The sequence below is a fragment of the Columba livia genome, chromosome 29 (genome assembly GCF_036013475.1).
Source record: "Columba livia isolate bColLiv1 breed racing homer chromosome 29, bColLiv1.pat.W.v2, whole genome shotgun sequence".
Taxonomy (NCBI): Eukaryota; Metazoa; Chordata; class Aves; order Columbiformes; family Columbidae; genus Columba; species Columba livia.
In genome coordinates this window covers 1,648,174-1,665,552 of record NC_088630.1, presented here as the reverse complement: position 1 = coordinate 1,665,552, position 17,379 = coordinate 1,648,174, and the positions used below count along the sequence as shown (strand labels likewise).

The 17,379-nt window shown below is 58.8% G+C and overlaps 1 protein-coding gene across 1 annotated transcript; it reads right to left on the bottom strand.

The window, feature by feature from the left end:
• Positions 1-11,535: 11,535 nt before the first annotated feature.
• On the bottom strand, positions 11,536-17,075 carry NEUROD4 (neuronal differentiation 4). The gene is made up of 2 exons (XM_065043588.1): positions 16,900-17,075; positions 11,536-14,055 (listed from the first exon to the last, which is right to left on the bottom strand). Exon 2 carries the CDS (start codon positions 14,044-14,046, stop codon positions 13,051-13,053), a length of 996 nt encoding a protein of 331 aa, XP_064899660.1. The 5' UTR covers positions 14,047-14,055; positions 16,900-17,075; the 3' UTR covers positions 11,536-13,050.
• Between the last annotated feature and the right edge of the window lie 304 nt (positions 17,076-17,379).

Below are 17,379 nucleotides of genomic sequence, written 5' to 3'. Positions count from 1 at the left end.
TGCGTGTTGCTGTAACCCAAGCTCTGGCATGCCCTCCTCCCTCCGGCAGGGTTGGGGGGTCACCTGTGACCCCTGGCAGATGGTGCGGGGACTCGCAGCCCGTCCCCAGGAACTCTCGCAGCCGCCATCTGTCGGGAGCTCAAATCTCCCCGCGCTGCTTGCGCAGCAGCATCGGCGCCCTGGGACCCGGCCTGCTGCCTGCCCTGCCGGCATGGGGTGCGGGCAGGGGGTGCAGATAGGATGGGGATGCAGACAGAAGGGGGGTGCAGTCATGGGGGTGCAGTAAGGAGGGTGCAGACAGGAGGGTACAGGCAGGAGGGGGTGCAGGTAGGATGGGGGTACAGGTAGGATGGGGGTACAGTCGAGAGAGTGGAGGCAGGATGGTGGTGTGGTCAGGAGAGGGTGCAGGTAGAATGAGGGTGAGGGCAGGATGGGGGTGCAGGCAGGATGGGGGGGACAGGCATGGGGTGCAGGCAGGATGATGATGCAGCCAGGGAGGTGCACCCAGGGGGTGCAGGCAGGAGGGAGTGGGCAGGCAGGATGATGGTGTGGTCAGGAGGGGTTGCAGGCAGGATGGGGGTGCAGGCAAGATGACTGTGTGGTCACGAGGGGGTTCAGGCAAGATAGGGATGCAGGCAGGAGAGGGGTGCTGGCGGAAGTGGGGTGCAGGATGGGGATGCAGGCAGGATGTGGGATGCAGGCAGGAGAGGGGTGCTGGCGGGAGAGGGGTGCAGGATGGGGATGCAGGCAGGATGTGGGGGGCAGGCAGGATGGGGGTGCAGGCAGGAGAGGGGTGCAGGATGGGGATGCAGGCAGGATGTGGGGGGCAGGCAGGAGGGGGGTGCAGGCAGGAGGGGGGCGCAAGTGGCTGCCTGGAGCTGTTGACTGTCCTGCCTGCTGCCCACCCAAATCTTACAGGGAGGAAGCAGGAGATGGGGCTGAGGATGGGGGGTTATGGAGTCCTGGTGCCTCAAGGGGGGCTCTGCGGTAGGGCTGGCATCACTGGGGGGCTGGCAGGGGCCCTTGTCACCCCCCAAGCGTGGGGCATCATTCCCCTGGACCAGCCTGCGGGACAGTGAACGGCGTCACAGGGGGTGTCACCCTGGGGGTGCCACCGCCACGCTGCCCAAGGGGCCTCCAGGTCTGTCCCCCTGTGCTGAGAAAAGCACCTGGAGCTCTGAGCGGCCCCAGCGCTGGGTGTGGGGCTGGGGGGCTCTAGGGACCCCCAGCCCCTGGAGAGGGCACAACTGGGCCAGGATGGAGGATGCGCCTCCCACAGACCCTCATGTCCTTGTCCCCAGGGAGGGGCAGCCCCTGGGACACAGACCCCAGGGCCCAGCAGCTCAGCCATGTCCTCAGTCCCCAAGTGGGGATGTTCCTGGGGACAGGACCCATGAGCAGCTCCTGGGGCTCAGAGACATCAGAGAGCGAGACATCAGAGAATGTGGGTGCAGGAGTGGAGGAAGAAAGTAGGGACAAGTTTTGGGTGCCACACTGGAGGGTAAGTGACAGAGTGATACTGACCCTCGCTTGGCCCGGTGTCCTCACCCCGCTGGTGTCCTGGACCAGCAGCCCCAGACAGTGAGGACTCCTGGAGTTCTGCCCTGGAAACAGCTGAGGTAAAGGAGGATGAGGGCCCTGTCTGCTAAGGTGCCCCCGTCCTGGGGGATCTCAGCCATCTCTGTCCCCTGGGACCCCAAAAAAGCTGGGTCCCCTGTGGGGTGCCCTCCCACGGGCTGCAAGCACCAATGCGCAGCTGTGGGACCAGCTGCCTGCAGGGAATCATAGAATCACAGAATCATTTTGGTAGGAAAAGCCCCTCCAGATCATGAAGTCCAACCATTAACCCAATGCTGTCACTAAGATGTCCCCGAGAACCTCATCTGTCCAGCCCTCCAGGGATGGTGACTCCACCACTGCCCTGGCAGCCTGTTCAATGCCTGACAGCCCTTTGGGGAAGAAATCACCCCAAATTTCCAAACTAAACCTCCTTCCCCAGCTCCATTCCCTTCTCTGAACTTGCTTCAGAACCTCAAGGTGTTTCTTGGTGCAAGGGGCCCAAAAGTGACCCCAGGATTTGCGGTTGGGTCTCCCCCATGCTTTGCTCTCACCTCTGGAAACAGCTTTTGATTCCTCCTGGCACAGACCGTGTCAGCCCCGACGTGACACCCCCTGGCAGCCCCGGGTGCCACCACCAGCTCCCGGCCATTAGAGCTTTTGCAAAGCGAGGATGAAGAGGGTTACAGCTCCATCTGAGCCCCCGCAAGGCAAAGCCTCCTGCATTATGTCCTAATCCGAGAGGCCTTGGGGACGGGGACTCGACGTGGAGTCCCTCTAATCCCCTCCCGTAAACGATACGGCACTAACTACCCCGATGGGACTCTGGCCACATCTGGTCAGGGAGCCTGCCGGGAGTGCCCGGCTTCTACCTTTTGCTAAGAGGATGAGGATGCGGAGGGGGAATACGCTAAACCATTTATGCCGCGGGCACTTTTTTATCCGCCGCGATCAGATGTCTGAGCTGGCAGGAGCGGGATCTCCATCTGGATGGACAGCCCCGGCGCTCGGCTCGCTCCTGCATCCCCGCAGCATCCCTCCTCGCTGGAGCAGCACCCGGTGCTCCTGCTAAAGCCTTTTCCAGGGCTCAGCGCTCTCCGGGGAGGGCAGAAGTGTCCCCCCATGCTCTGCCCTATGTCCAGCGCAGCTGCGATGCTCAGGGCAGGGAGATGCTGTCCTGCCAATGGGAAACTCTGAGATGCCTCAGAACCCCCTGTCCCAGCGCTGAGTGCAAGTTAAAGGAGAAAACGACCCAAAACAACCCAACCCTCATGTGTGTTGTGGGCTCCACAAGCCACTGGCTGGAAGGGAGCCCAGGGCAGCATCCCCCTTTGTCCTCAACCCACCAGGGATGCAGTGGAGAGAGGTCGAGTCCTGCAGCGGTGGGGTAAGACACCACTGTGTTTGCATATGGTAAATCCACTTTTTACAGTGATTCCTCCTGAGGATGGAAGGGGTGGGGGAGCACAGAGCCCCCCCCGAGCCCCCCGAGCGGGCAGGGAGGGGGCGCAGAGCATCACTGGCAGCTGGGCTGGGGTCCAGCCACAGAGCAGAGGTTAACGAGCGGCCGTTAGCCCATATGGACACGCCAGTGGGGGCGGATCGGCACGTGCCGGCGTCCTCCCCGCATTGGGGGTGGCAGAGCCCCCGCCTTGTGCTGCCGTGGGTCACCCGAGGTGCAGGGCGAGGGTGTTGATGTCCCAACCCAGAGCTGGTCCCCCCACCCCTGCCGTATCCTCCCACCCCAGGGATGCTCTTCCTATGACCAAATAATCAGAGAATCATGGAATCATTTTGATTGAAAAAGCACCTCAGGATCATCCAGTCCAACCGTTCCCCACCCCCATCCCTGCCCCATGTCCTAAGAACCTCACGTCCGTCTGTCCAGCCCTCCAGGGATGGTGACTCCAGCACTGCCCTGGGCAGCCTGTTCAATGCCCCACAGCCCTTTGGGGAAGAAATTATCCCAAATTTCCAACCTCAACCTCCCCTGGCTCAACTTGAGGCCGTTTCCTCTGCTCCTGGCCCTTGTTCCTGGAGAGCAGAGCCTGACCCCCCCTGGCTCCAAGCTCCTTTCAGGCAGTTCAGAGATCAGAAGGTCTCCCCTCAGCTCCTGTTCTCCAGCTGAACCCCCCAGGTCCCTCAACTGCTCCCCACAAAGACCCACAGGGATCATCAGATCCCCAGTGGGGTCCAACACCCCTTCGGGAGCACAGCAAGGACACGCACCCACCGCCATCCCCCAACTACAGCTGTGTGTGCCCGTTGGAGAGACACGGCCGGGGTCGCATCCATTGCCCCCCAGCTCCCGCTAAGGGCCGGGACCCCCCTGGGCCCCCTCCCCACCTTCCTCCCGCTCCCGGCGGGGACGCCAAGCAGCCAACTGTTCCCCGCAGAGGCCGGCGAGCCGCAGCCCGGGCTAATCCAATCCATCAGCGGGGTAATGAGCTATGAAAGTGCGGATTCAATTAAGGGGGATCGCCAGGGAAGGCAGAGCCCGGCGGCAGACGGAGAAAGGAGCCCGCTCCCCTCTGAAAGGATCCATCTGTGCCACCGGGTCCCGGCTTTGTGCTCCCTGAAAGAGCCAACGCGGCACAAAAGCAGCCGCGGCCCCGCTGGGCGCTGGCGCTGCACAAGGGCCCGGCAGATCGGGGGGGAAACTGAGGCACGGCACAGGGAGCGGTTTATAGCACCCATAGAAGGGTTTGGAGGGCAAAAGCACTTACCCAGCTCTCCTAATGCTGCTTGCAACCTCACCTGTGGGTGATTTAAATTCTATTAGATCGTTAGGTGGGTTCTGTGTAGCAGCTGGCAATGCTGGCAGCTCTGGGGGAAACTGAGGCATGACATGGTTAAGGGAGCAGTTTATAGCACCCAGAGAAGGGTTTGGAGAGCAAAAGCATTCACCCAGCTCTCTCAGATCTGATTGCAACCTTGCTTGAGGTTGATTTGATTGTTTTGGTGGGTTTTGCACAGTGCTGTTGCACCGGACGGCTCCTGCAAACAGCCCAATGCAACCGCCACTCGGAGCCCCATCCGGAGCTTGGGAGGTGGCTGAGCCCCCGCTTTTGGGTTAGTCCTCAGGGTGCTCTGGTCCTGCTGCCACCAACCCGTGGGTGCCCATCCCATCACCCGGGGTGGGTCATGCTTGATTCTTTGGGTCAGCGCACTGGGGGACAGTGACAATCGGAGCCTCGGGGCTCGCCAGTGCCTCAGTTTCCCCTCCAGGAAGGTGTGGAGAAGGTGGCAGTGCCCTGGGGGCCTCACATCTCGGGGCTCCTCCTGCACCACTGGGGCTGGAAACACCCCCCGAGGCCTCTTCATGTAAGAGGCTCCCGCCTGATTACAACTTGGGAGGGATTGGGCCGGGAGCGAGTTTAAAGACGGGATTATTCCTGTACAAATTCTGATTAAACCGTCCCCAAACCCTCCTGCTACAAGATTAAGCCGAGCTCTAATCTCGCTCGAGCAGCAAGACTTCGTCAATAACTCCAAATCTCTCCGCTGTTAGTTTATCTGGTGGGGATTAAGCTGGGGGGGGATCCTGAACTTGTATTATAATATATATATATAAAAAAAACAACACAGCCCTGTGTGTTTGTGTGTGTGTGTGTGTGCTGGGCAGTGTGTGACAGCTCCCATGTCTCAGATGGGGATGGTGCCGGTGACACCCCAATGCCCGTGTGGGATCCGGGGACTGGCCAGGGCTGCCCGTCCCTGTCTGTCCCTGCCCGTCCCTGCCTGTCCCTGCCTGTCCCTGCCTGTCCCTGCCCATCCCTGCCTGTCCCTGCCTGTCCCTGCCTGTCCCTGCCCGTCCCTGCCCGTCCCTGTCTGTCCCTGCCCGTCCCTGCCTGTCCCTGCCTGTCCCTGCCTGTCCCTGCCCGTCCCTGCCCGTCCCTGTCTGTCCCTGCCTGTCCCTGCCCGTCCCTGTCTGTCCCTGTCTGTCCCTGCCTGTCCCTGCCCGTCCCTGCCCATCCCTGCCCGTCCCTGCCTGTCCCTGCCCGTCCCTGCCCATCCCTGCCCGTCCCTGCCCGTCCCTGCCTGTCCCTGCCCGTCCCTGCCCATCCCTGCCCGTCCCTGCCTGTCCCTGCCCGTCCCTGCCCATCCCTGCCCGTCCCTGCCTGTCCCTGCCTGTCCCTGCCTGTCCCTGCCTGTCCCTGCCCGTCCCAAGGAGCTGTTGAGCTGCCTGTTCCCTGGGCAGATTTTATCATAGAATCACAGATTCATTTTGGTTGGAAAAGCCCCTCAAGGTCATGGAGTCCAACTGTTCCCCCACCCCAGCACTGCCCCATGTCCCTGAGAATCCGTTTTACACATTTTTATGATGTAAAATTTATTACAATGTAAAATTTTGGGCACTGCGGGTGGTGAGAGCCTGGCCCGGGTTGGCCAGAGAGGTGGTGGATGAACCATCCCTGGAGACATCCCAGGCCAGGCTGGACGGGGCTCTGAGCAACCTGAGCTGCTGAAGATGTCCCTGCTCATGGCATAAGGTGACATTTGAAGGTCCCCTCAACCCAAACCATCTGTGATTCGGTCATGCTGTGATCTTCATAGAACTACAGAATCATTTTGGTTGGAAAAGCCCCTCACGACCATCGAGTCCAACCGTTCTCCACCCCTGTCCCTGCCCCATGTCCTGAGAACCCCATGTCCGTCTGTCCAGCCCTCCAGGGATGGTGACTCCAGCACTGCCCTGGGCAGCCTGTTCAATGCCCCACAGCCCTTTGGGGAAGAAATTGTTCCCCAGATCCAACCTCAACCTCCTTCTCCAGCCCCTCACCAGCTCCGTTCCCTTCTCTGAGCTCACTCCAGCACCTCAAGGTGTTACTTGGCACGAGGGGCCCAAAATTAAACATAAAACTTAAACTGAAGTTTAAACTGGACAAAACTCCCAAGGCTGCAGCTCATGAGTCATGGTCTAGTGGAAGGTTGAACTTGCTGACCTTCATGGTCCCTTCCAACCCAAACCATTCTATGATTTAACTGGGGATCTGCAGCTGCTCCAACACCCTGTAACACCACTTGCCCGGGTCAAGGGACCCAGGGAAGGGCAAATTCCCCTTCCCACATCCAGCCCAGCCATGATGGGACCAGGGTCCCCATCCCATCGGCTTCTCCAGATTCTCCCACCAGCACGGGGCGGGTAATTCGTACAAATCCCAGCGCTGGCTCCGCCGAGTCCCTGTAAGCTCTTTGCCGCGCTCCAGATCAGCCTTCGTTCAATCTGTTTGCAAAGCTGTACAGAGTGTTTGCGCAGCGGGGACCGGGCCGGGGGATTAGGGGAAACGCTCCCTCAGCATCTGCTCGGTCCAGCCATGGCCGGTGCCGGAACATCCCTCACCTTGGGGGACCATCCCAGCCCCCCAGGCTTCCCCATCCCCACCCTGCAGTGGGAGTCAGGGAGTATTCTGGCTGCAAAGGTGCTGGGGGTCCTGGCACACACCTGTGCTGGTCTGGAAGCCTCGGAGATCATGATTCAGGGACCTTCCAGGGGTGTCACTTGGACCCAAGCCCTGATGCTCCAGCAGAATGGAGAAAAAGCCACCAGCATCCTGGTTTGTACCAGCACTGGTGCAGCCAGCAGGATGAGGGAGGTGATCACCCCCTGTGCTGGGACCTGGGGAGGCCAAACCACCAATCCTGGGGTGAGTTTTGGACCCTCACACCAAGAAAGAGCTTGAGGTGCTGGAGCGAGTGGAGAGAAGGGAACGGAGCTGGTGAGGGGCTGGAGCACAAGTGTGATGGAGCAGCTGAGGGACCTGGGGGGTTCAGCTGGAGAACAGGAGCTGAGGGGAGACCTTCTGATCTCTGAATTGCCTGAAAGGAGCTTGGAGCATGGAGGGGGTCGGGCTCTGCTCCCCAGGAACAAGCGCCAGGAGCAGAGGAAACGGCCTCAAGTTGCGCCAGGGGAGGTTGAGTTTGGGTCTGGGAACAATTTCTTCCCCAAAGGGCTGTGGGGCATTGAACAGGCTGCCCAGGGCAGTGCTGGAGTCACCATCCCTGGAGGGTTGGACAGACGGACATGAGGTTCTCAAGACATGGGGCAGTGCCAGGGGTGGGGAACGGTTGGACTCAATCTTGACAGTCTTTTCCAGTCAAAATGATTCTGTGATGATTCTCTGACCTGGGTGGCCTGAGCCACATGCACACAGCTCCAGGGCCTGGGGGGACACTGAGCAGGTGGACCGGAGGGTGCTTGAGTGCTGGGATGGAGACATCCAAGCACAGGGATCAGCCACCAGCACAAACCATGTCCAGGAGCAGCAGCTTGGACTCATGGAAAGCAGAAACTGGTCCTGAAGGCTGCAAACATCCAAATGATGGGTTGGTTTGCAACACACAGTGTGAGCCTGAGGGTCACAGCTTTGCACAAGCCAGATTTAACCCTCGATGCATGGTGGGTGCGGGCAATGTCCTGATACATCCTGGTGTCCCCACAGTGCCACCACACTGATCCTCTTGAGACCACGCGCAGCTCCTCTCCCACCGGCCCACACTAATCAGCAAGAAAGTTAGTTGGCAAAATCTGATGTCCCCAAGGGGGAAAAGACGATTAACTCAAGAATCAACAGTCTGACATTTCGGCTTAGTGGGAAAATCCTTGTGGTTTCCCAAGCTGGGCACATTAGGAGCTCAGTGGCTCATGGTGTTATCAGATTACAAACAATATCAGAATTACAGCTTTTAAATCTGGGCTTTACAAAGACTTAGCAATTATACAGCACTGTGGAAAGCAGGGCGACGTGGACCCTCAGAGTGAAGAGTTGGTCCCAATGGTGGTTTTCCCAAGGCAAGGTGGGGAGTCCCCTCCATGGACACCACCACTGTTGACCAAACCATGTGTCCAGCTGGTGCTGGGCACCCAAACCGCAACCATGGGGATGCCTCACGTTGGATGGGATGAAGCTCCTTCCCTTGGGGTCTTCTCCAGCCACCCAGGGATGGACGGTGTAGGAGGTTTCTCCCAGCTGGCACGTTCAGCTCTGGTGGTCGTTCTTCACCCTGTTCATTCCCCAGCTGAGTTTTTTCCTTCCAGCATCCTTAAAAATAGAGTCTTGGTCTTCAGCCAGATCCCCTAAGGATTTGTGGGGGTCCCGGAGAGGGTCCGGTTCTGCCATCTGAGGTGACTTCCATGTACACCTAGATGGAGAACCTGGTGGAGTTAAAGCAAAGCTTTGGAAGCCCAAGAGGCATCTGAGGGTGTCTCTGCTCTGAGTCCCAAAGCAACGCTCACCCAACGAGACTGGAGCTGGAGTACGAGGAGACAATTGATCATTGGGGGTTCCTGATGGCTCCAGCCTCCTTGGTCCTTCCTCCAGGAGAAAGAGCATCCTCTAACCTCAGCTGGGTCATCGTGTGGCAAGTGGGGAGTTTTTAACAAGGGCTCCTTTGTCCTACCTACTAATTAGTCTAGATTTGGCTACATAAGTGCAGTTGATGGACTCGACTTGCAGGGCTCAGCTCCCGGGCACCGGGCTGTCCTTGCTGTTTCTGTGGGTCCACACCAGGGCTGGTGAGACACAGCATTGTCATCCCAGGTCCCAGACCTGCCCGTCCTGTCCCCCCAGCCAGCTGTGAGTCCAAATCCCAGGCTGCCCAGGGCAGTGCTGGAGTCACCATCCCTGGAGGGTTGGACAGACAGGCATGAGGTTCTCAGGACATGGGGCAGAGCCAGGGGTGGGGGATTGGTTGGACTTGATGATCTTGAGGGGCTTTTCCAACCAAAATGATTCTGTGACTCCCCGTTGACTCCCAGGCTGTGCTGGGGAGCATGTGGTGCAATGAGTGCGTCAGTTCTCAGCTCCTTAGCAGTGCCAAACCCCCGTGTCCTGCAGAGATATAGGGGGTTTAAACAACCCTGAGTACCAACCGGTGGAGCCAGGACCCCAGAGCAGATGAGACACCCCTCACCCTGCTGCACACACACACACGGGCATGTTCCCTCACGTCCCAGGGCCAGCTGTGCTCTCGCCGGGGGCCAGCGCAGCAGCAGGGCAGCGTTTGCCCCGCCTGGCACAGCTCCCTGCCCTCTTGGCACAGGCTGGGGCTGCTGGAAAGGACGATTCCCCGGCTGTCGGGCACACACACGCCCGGGGGACTTGGCACCACGCTGGGCTTGGCCACTGGCCAGCGAGCCAAGTGCTGGGGGGGCCGGGGGCACAGCTGGACCCTGGGCACCAGCGGGCAGCCGGCCACTGGCCTCATCCCACTGCTCCCAGAGCGTTGCTGTGTGTGCACAGCCATGCTGTGCGGACATGCTGGGAAAGGGGCTCTCAGTTCCACAGGCTGCAATAACCCCCAGCTCACGCTGCAGAGCAGGGCAGGGAAAGAGCCAGCCCCAGGTGGGTGCACCCCCAGGTAACTATATCCACAGGTAAAAGCATCCCTGGGTGGGTGCCTTCCCAGGTAGGTGCATCCCCTGGTAGGTACATTCCCAGGTAAAATCATCCCCGGGTAGGTGCATCCCCAGGTAAATGCATTCTCAAGTATATTCATCCCCAGGTAGGTGCATCCTCAGGTAGTTGCATCCCTGGGTAGACGCATCCCCAGGTAGATAAATCCCCAGGTGAAAGGATCCATGGGTAGGTGGATCCCCAGGTAAAAGCATCCCCAAGTAAAAGCATCCCCAGGTAGGTGCATCCCCAGGTAAGTGCATCCCCAGGTAGATTCATCCCCAGGTAAGTTCATCCTCAGGTAGGTGCATGCCCAGGTAGGTGCATCCCCAGGTAAGTGCATCCCCAGGTAAGTGCATCCCCAGGTAGGTGCATCCCCAGGTAAGCGCATCCCCAGGTATGTGCATCCCCAGGTAGGTTCATCCCCAGGTAAGTGCATCCCCAGGTAGATGCATCCCCAGGTAGGTTCATCCCCAGGTAGGTGCATCCCCAGGTAAGTGCATCCCCAGGTAGGTTCATCCCCAGGTAGGTGCATCCCCAGGTAAGTACATCCCCAGGTAGGTGCATTCCAAGCCCACTCCCAAATCCAACAATCCCCCCTTGCTCAGGGGACACACAAGCTCTCCTCTCCTCCTGCCCAGCTCACTCCCCCCATGCCGCTCAGCCCCGTCCCCGCTTGGGGCCGCAGGGTCTCCCGCAGCCCTTTGCAGCGCGGCTGCAGCTGCAGGTCCCCCCAGAGAGCCCCCGCTCGCTCTGCGTGCCAGGCACAGCTTGCGGGGACGAGCCGCTCGGCAGCTCCCACCGGGCTCCCGGCAGCAGCCGGCGCACGGGGCCAGGGGACGGTGAGGCGCCGCGTCGTGCGAGGACACGTGGAGCACGGGGTCCCGCGTGAGGGGCCACGGGGGGGAGTCTCAACAGCAGCCAGAAGCTGTTTGGGGCTTTCAGCGCAGCTGGGAAATGAGGACTCGAGGGCCTGGTCACGATGGTTCCAGCTGGGTGAAGTCAGGACGCCGGTGTCCCCTGTGCCGTCCAAGCGGGGCACGTCCCAGCGCCTCTGCATGGCCAAGCCAACCCACGTGTGTGGCTGTTTGCACGTGCACACCTCCATGTGTGCATTTGTGCGTTGCTCACAAGCGTGTGCACACGCAGACCTGTGCAAAAGAGTGCATTGGCACATATGTGTGCCGGCGTGCACGTGTGCAAAGGGTTGTCCGCGCGCGTGATGTTGGTGTGCGCACAGCCATGGAGGTGCACACGCATGTGTGTGTGAGCATGTGTGTGACATGCGGGGGAGGTTGAGGTTGGATATGGGGAGCAATTTCTTCCCCAAAGGGCTGTCGAGCATTGAACAGGCTGCCCAGGGCAGTGCTGGAGTCACCATCCCTGGAGGGCTGGACAGACGGACATGAGGTTCTCAGGACATGGGGCAGGGACAGGGGTGGGGAATGGTTGGACTCAATGATCTTACATTGGGGATCCCAGCTGGACCCCAAAACGGGGGGATTTTCAGATCCTTTGGTCGCCCCTCACCACCACCACGCTGAAAACCACAGAAAAGGAGACAACAGCCCTGCGGCGATGCTGCTTGAAACAAGACCACAACTTTATTTAAGCTAAAAACCCAATTCTGCTCTCTTTACAAAAGGATAAGCATCTGCTCTCAGTACAAAAGAGAAGCCCCCGAGCCCCAGGGACTGGGCAGGGAGCTCTGAAGCTCAAGTCATTTCCAAATTCCCGACTCTATACAAAACACCTCTGCAAAACATGGAGGTTTGGCCAGCAGGACATCAAAAATAGTTGCCTGGATTTTCTCGAAAACAAAAATATTTGCATAGCCTTTGGAAATTATTGCTCATCTAGAAATACAGGGGATGAGTTGGGAGCTGCTGGGCACAAGCAGCCTCCAAAAACCCAAGAAATGGCCATGTTAAATATGTAGTTCGACATTAAATATGTAACCTCTTGGTTAAATACTTGGTTTCCATCACCAGAAAGTAGAGGATGAGGGCAGGAAGCAAATAAATTAAATAAATAATGGCTAATAAATAGTCCTGGAGCAACAGCACTGCAAGAAGCACACGTCTCCACAAAGCTAACTCCACCTAAGGACCTGGAAGTCAACTGGGAAATGAGGAGGTTATTCAGCACATTCCACATCTCATGTAAAATGGAAGGAAATAAATTAGACTCCCTGCGCCCACATAGTAAATAATAAATAAAAGAGGAAATTAAGACACGCTTCTTTTCCCGGGTTGTCTGCAGGACACGGATCGTGATGAGTGACGCTACGAACCGTAAGAAGACGTGGTCCAAGCCAGGAGCAAAGGTTCGGCTGAGAACTCCTCGTCCAGCAGGGCCATGGGTGCTCTGGAAGGTCAGCTGTCCCTTAACGTGATTCCAGGATCCATGTGCTGAAAACCTCATGCTGGTTGTAGGTCATGAGTGAGGTCTGAGGCTCAGAAGAGGACAGGAGGAACCATCGTGAGAAGCTCTGAGCCTGGCTGGAACATGCTGTCCCTGGATGATAGGGTGGCAGCAAAGAAAACGTTCTCCATGGGGCGGGAAGCATCAAGGAGGAGCAACCACATTGGTCTTCTGCAAATGGTCCGGATCATTCCCACCTTTTCCATCACAGAAAACCATGAACCCATTGGAGTGTGTGGAAGGGGAACCGGTCATCCCAAGGGGCAGGAGGGGCTTGTCCATCCCCAATGTGAGACAGAGGTGCGCCCACAACCCCCACCCCAAGGACGGAGGAGAAGGAGCCGTGACATCTTGGCAATGGCCGATCCCAAGTGCTGGAGTGCATTCAGGAGGAAAGTCCTGCAGGTTGAAGCCACCTTCATGAGCATCTCTGGGGGAGAGGGAGGAGAAGGCAATGGCTCAGCTCTTGGTGGTGGAAGGAAGGGTTCACATGGCTCCTGGGGACAGCTCCGACGTCAACAAGGTGGCACCAGTGCAGACCTGTTGGGAGAGGACAGGAGGTTCGGCTGAACCTTCCACAGCAACGTCCTGCAGAGATGCTCAGAAGTCTCTTACCCCGTAGTGATACCCGAACTTCTCTCTGTGTCAAGAATTTGGGTCTAACTCTGCTTTGCTACTCGTTGAAGATGGCGTTGAGCTGAGGCCCGGCCACATGGTGCGGGTAGGACTCGTAGCTCATGTCTATGGGGATCTCATAGCGGGGCACTGTGGTCTGGAAGTGGGAGGCATGTCCGTGTGCTCCAGCCAGGCTGACCGAGGGATAGTGGGCCATGAAGGTGTAGGACTTCTCCAGGTCTGGAGAACCATCTTGCTTCAAGGAGAAGTTCCCGCTGATGCTCAGGGGTGGCGTCAGGGGACCCTCGTAGGGGGGCGTGGTGCAGTCAGAGGGGTGGTTTCCAAAGGAAGCGTCCACCAAGCTCTTGAAGGTCGGTGGCTTCAAATGCAACAGATGCGTCTCCATGGTCCCATAGGGTGGGCTGGGGAGCCCCGGGGACTGGTAGGTGAAGGGGTGGCTGGAGATGGCTGATTCACACACCGGGGACTTCTCCTCATGCTTCTCCAGGAACAAGGTCTGTGGTCCCAACTGCAGACAACCAGCCACCAGGTTGCTGGTGGGCTGGGACAAGCCCTTGCAGAGCATCTCCACAAAGCTCTTCCCTTCGGGGGTCTGCCCTGTCTCCAGCACCTCCGACAGAGCCCAGATGTAGTTTCTTGCGAGCCTCAGCGTCTCGATCTTGGACAACTTCTGAGTCTTGGAGTAGCAGGGCATCACCCTCCTGAGGTTGTCCAGGGCATCGTTCAGCCCGTGCATCCGCGTGCGCTCACGGGCATTGGCCTTCACCCGCCGGGCCCTGAACCGCTCCAGCCTCGCCTTGGTCATTTTCTTCTTCTTTGGTCCTCTTCTCTTGGGCTTTTCCCCATCATCCTCTTCCTCCTCTTCTTCCTCAATGCTGTCGTGCTCTTCATTCAAGCCAGGCATCAATCCGAAATGACCTTGCCTGCCGTCCTCGTCCTTCAGCTCATCTTTGGAGCTCAACGTGTCGTCCATCCAGACTTGGGTGCTCACAAGCTCCGCCATCTCTTTGGGCTTGGCATACGTCTTGGTCATGTCTGATCTCTGCAACGAAGGGACAATGAGGTGTTAACAAAATCCAGCAGAAGCATCACTCAACATGTTGAGGGCATTAGGAACTGAGCTCCAAATCATCTTCCACAGACAACAACTGCTTTCAGTCCTCTAACGGTACCTACAGAATCCAAGTATCCATCATCTATCTGTTTATTTATCTACAATAGTTTCTGCTTGTTTTTTGGGAGCCATTGAAGCGTCTCCCCAGGGCCCAGCAGCTCTTTGCCAAGGCTTCCAACAATTCCATTTTAAGGTTATTAATTTCTTCCCCAAAGGGCTGTCGGGCATTGAACAGGCTGCCCAGGGCAGTGCTGGAGTCACCAGCCCTGGAGGGTTGGACAGATGGACATGAGGTTCTCAGGACATGGGGTTGTGATAGGGTCGGGGGAACGACTGGTCTTGAGGGGCTTTTCCAACTGAAATGATTCTGTGATTCTATAATAATTCAACAAGTCCCCCCTCTCATGGCTTCAACCCTGGTTGTCACGTTGCGGGTTGCAAAAGGGAATCCTAAAGTGAAGTTCCTCTGCTGATCTGCCGCTGGGTATTTTCCTGCCTGAGCTTTTCTAACCTGGGCACCTTTGCCTGAACCTTCCTTTGCCATAACGACCATGGTCCCACTGCACAAAACAGCCCGAGTTTCATGTTAATCAGCCCCCCCAAATCCTGTCATCGTGCCTGACTCATTTAATAAAGCTTAGTATCTAAGCAGCTTTGCTGAAAGTGTGCTGCCCAAGCCCCGGCCCCACCGCCCCGTCCACCCCACGCAGAAAATCCCACTTTTAATATGCGTGATGGGGCTTGCGGGCTGGATTAGGGTGTTAATTGCTGTGCGCAGCCTTCGTATCCCCAGAGGACCATGTGGCCCCAATTAACTCTTTGCAGAGTCACTGGGGTCTGTCAGATGCTCGGAAATCCGGGGTCGGAGGTGGTGAAGGACCTTTGGGATGAACGGATGGGTCTGGCTGAACCAGGTCCAAACACCTTCTGCCAGCACCCTGGTGGGACCACAGGTCTGCACCCACTTTGCAGCCCAGGAATGGCTGCAGATCTGCTCCAACCACCCCTGAGGAGGGTTCCTGTCCCTCCAGCCTTGGGGACCTGTCCCAAAAGCAGCATCCCATGTCCTATCCCTGGAGACATCCCAGGCCAGGCTGGACGGGGCTCTGAGCAACTGCTGAAGATGTCCCTGCTCATGGTAGGGGTGGCACTGGGGGAGCTGGGACAGTCCCTCCAACCCAAACCATCTGTGATTCTATAATCCCTGCCCACAGCTCCAGTCCCTCCCCGGTCCAGCATCTTCTCCCCCTTCCCTGCACTTCATGGCACAGCAGTTCCATGGGGTTCTAGAAACTTGTCTCTTCGGAAATCCAGCTTGAATTTGCAGGGGTTTTGCTCTCTTTCTCCAGAATATTGATAATTATTTTTTAAAGGGGAGAAAAGCAGACAAAGAAGGAGTTGCCTGACAAAGTCACTTTGGTAGTTCCCCAGTTTCCCAAGTAAGGAGACGGTGGGGACCCACTTTGGAATGGAAAACTTGTCCAGCCCCTTATTTTGGACACCTCTCGTTTTCAAACATCTCCATCCCACATTGTCCGGAAGAACCACAACCAACCCCTTGCAGTAAAAGTAATAAAAAACTTAATTTTCAAGTAGGGACGGCTCAGCTTATCACAGAGGGAGATGATTTCCCTTTGTGCCACCAGGCACCCCGCTCCCATCCCAAAATGACTCTGTTCAATTCCTTCTCCTTCCCTGGAGGACCAGAAACTCGGTTTCAACCCTCCACCAGTTTTCTTTCAAGGGACTCGATGCCCCAGATGGGGACAGTTGGTCCAGGACAACCTGACCAGCCCCTGGGATGAAGATCCTGACGCTGGACGGGACCACCCAAAGCAGCAGAAACCCAGAGGGCTGAGGAGGAGGATGCAGAAAAGATGCTGGCACAAGAGCCAGGGACAAAAATGGGCAGCTGGGGCGGGAATTCATCACGGAGATGGACAAGACACCCCCAAGCAGACCATGAAAATCAGGATTTACTGGAGAGCACTGCACCGTGTCCTGCCTGGGAACACAGGAGGATGCTGCTCAGCCGGTGCGCTCTGGCTGGGGGGCAGAGGAAAAGCCCCACAGCTGCTCCAGCAGCTCCGGCATGGCCATCTGGGTGGCTACAGGGACATCGGTGTCACCCAGGGCTGCCCAGAGCTTCCAGTCCCGCTCATGGTCCAATCCCAGTCCACGCACAGCGCTCGAGGGGAGCCCTGCAGCTTCCACATCTGGAAAAGGGGGAGAAACTGGGGGGGACAGGCTGGTGTCCCCCCTGCTGGGGTCCTGGCCCCGGGCAGGACTCGCTGGGGAAGGGGCTGCGCTTGCATAACACTGGGGTTCCCAACCCTGGGAGTGGAGCAACAAAACCCGGGAGTTGGAGCAGGTCCTTCATCCCCGCATCGCCTTCATCACCTCCATCCCCAGCGACAGCCGGACTCGCTGCGAGAGGGTGCCCAGCTCCGAGTCTGGGGAGGGGGCAGAGCCCCCAGCACAGGGGTCCCCCTCACCCCCGGGGCTGCGGCTCCATCCCCGGCGGCTGCGGGGAGCCGGGGGTCGGCTGGGGCTCGGTGCCGCCGGTTCCATCCCGCACCCCCGGCGGCTCATCCCCGCTGGGAGGGCACAAACCCCACCCGGGACCGTGTCCCGCTGCTCCCCGGCCGAGGCAGATCCCCTCGCGTTGTCCCCGAGGGTCGCCCGGGGAACTGGCAGCACCGAGCGGCCGGGGAGCCCCGTCGGACGGCGCGTCCCGTCAGGTCACCCCCGGGGGTCCCGGTCCGCCCTTACCTGGGCACCGAAGCGTGTTCCCACTGTCACTTGCCCGGGCACATGGTGCTCCAGCCCCGAGGGTCGCGCAGCTCCCGCGGCGGCGGCGGCACCGGCGGCAGCTCCGCTCCCGGCGGCTTTGAGAGCTCCGCGCTGCCGGCGGCTCCTGCCCGGCCACGGATCCCGCGTGGCTCCTCCCACGGGGGGAGGTGGCAGAGCCTGGCTCCTCCCGCCGGCCCCCCCCCGCCCCGGGACCCCGACGGCACCCCCGGGCATCCCTGCGTGGGTGTCCCCGGGTGGGCACCCAAGTCACCGGGCATCCCTGGGCAGGTGCCTGTAGGCGAGTGTCCCTGGGTGGGTGCGCTGGGTGGGGTTCCCTGGATGGGCACCTCTGGGTGGGCACCCTTGGATGAGCACCTTGGGCTGAACGTCCTGGGATGGGCATCCTAGATGGGAACCCGTGGATGGACACCCAAGATGGGCACCCCTGCATGAGCACCC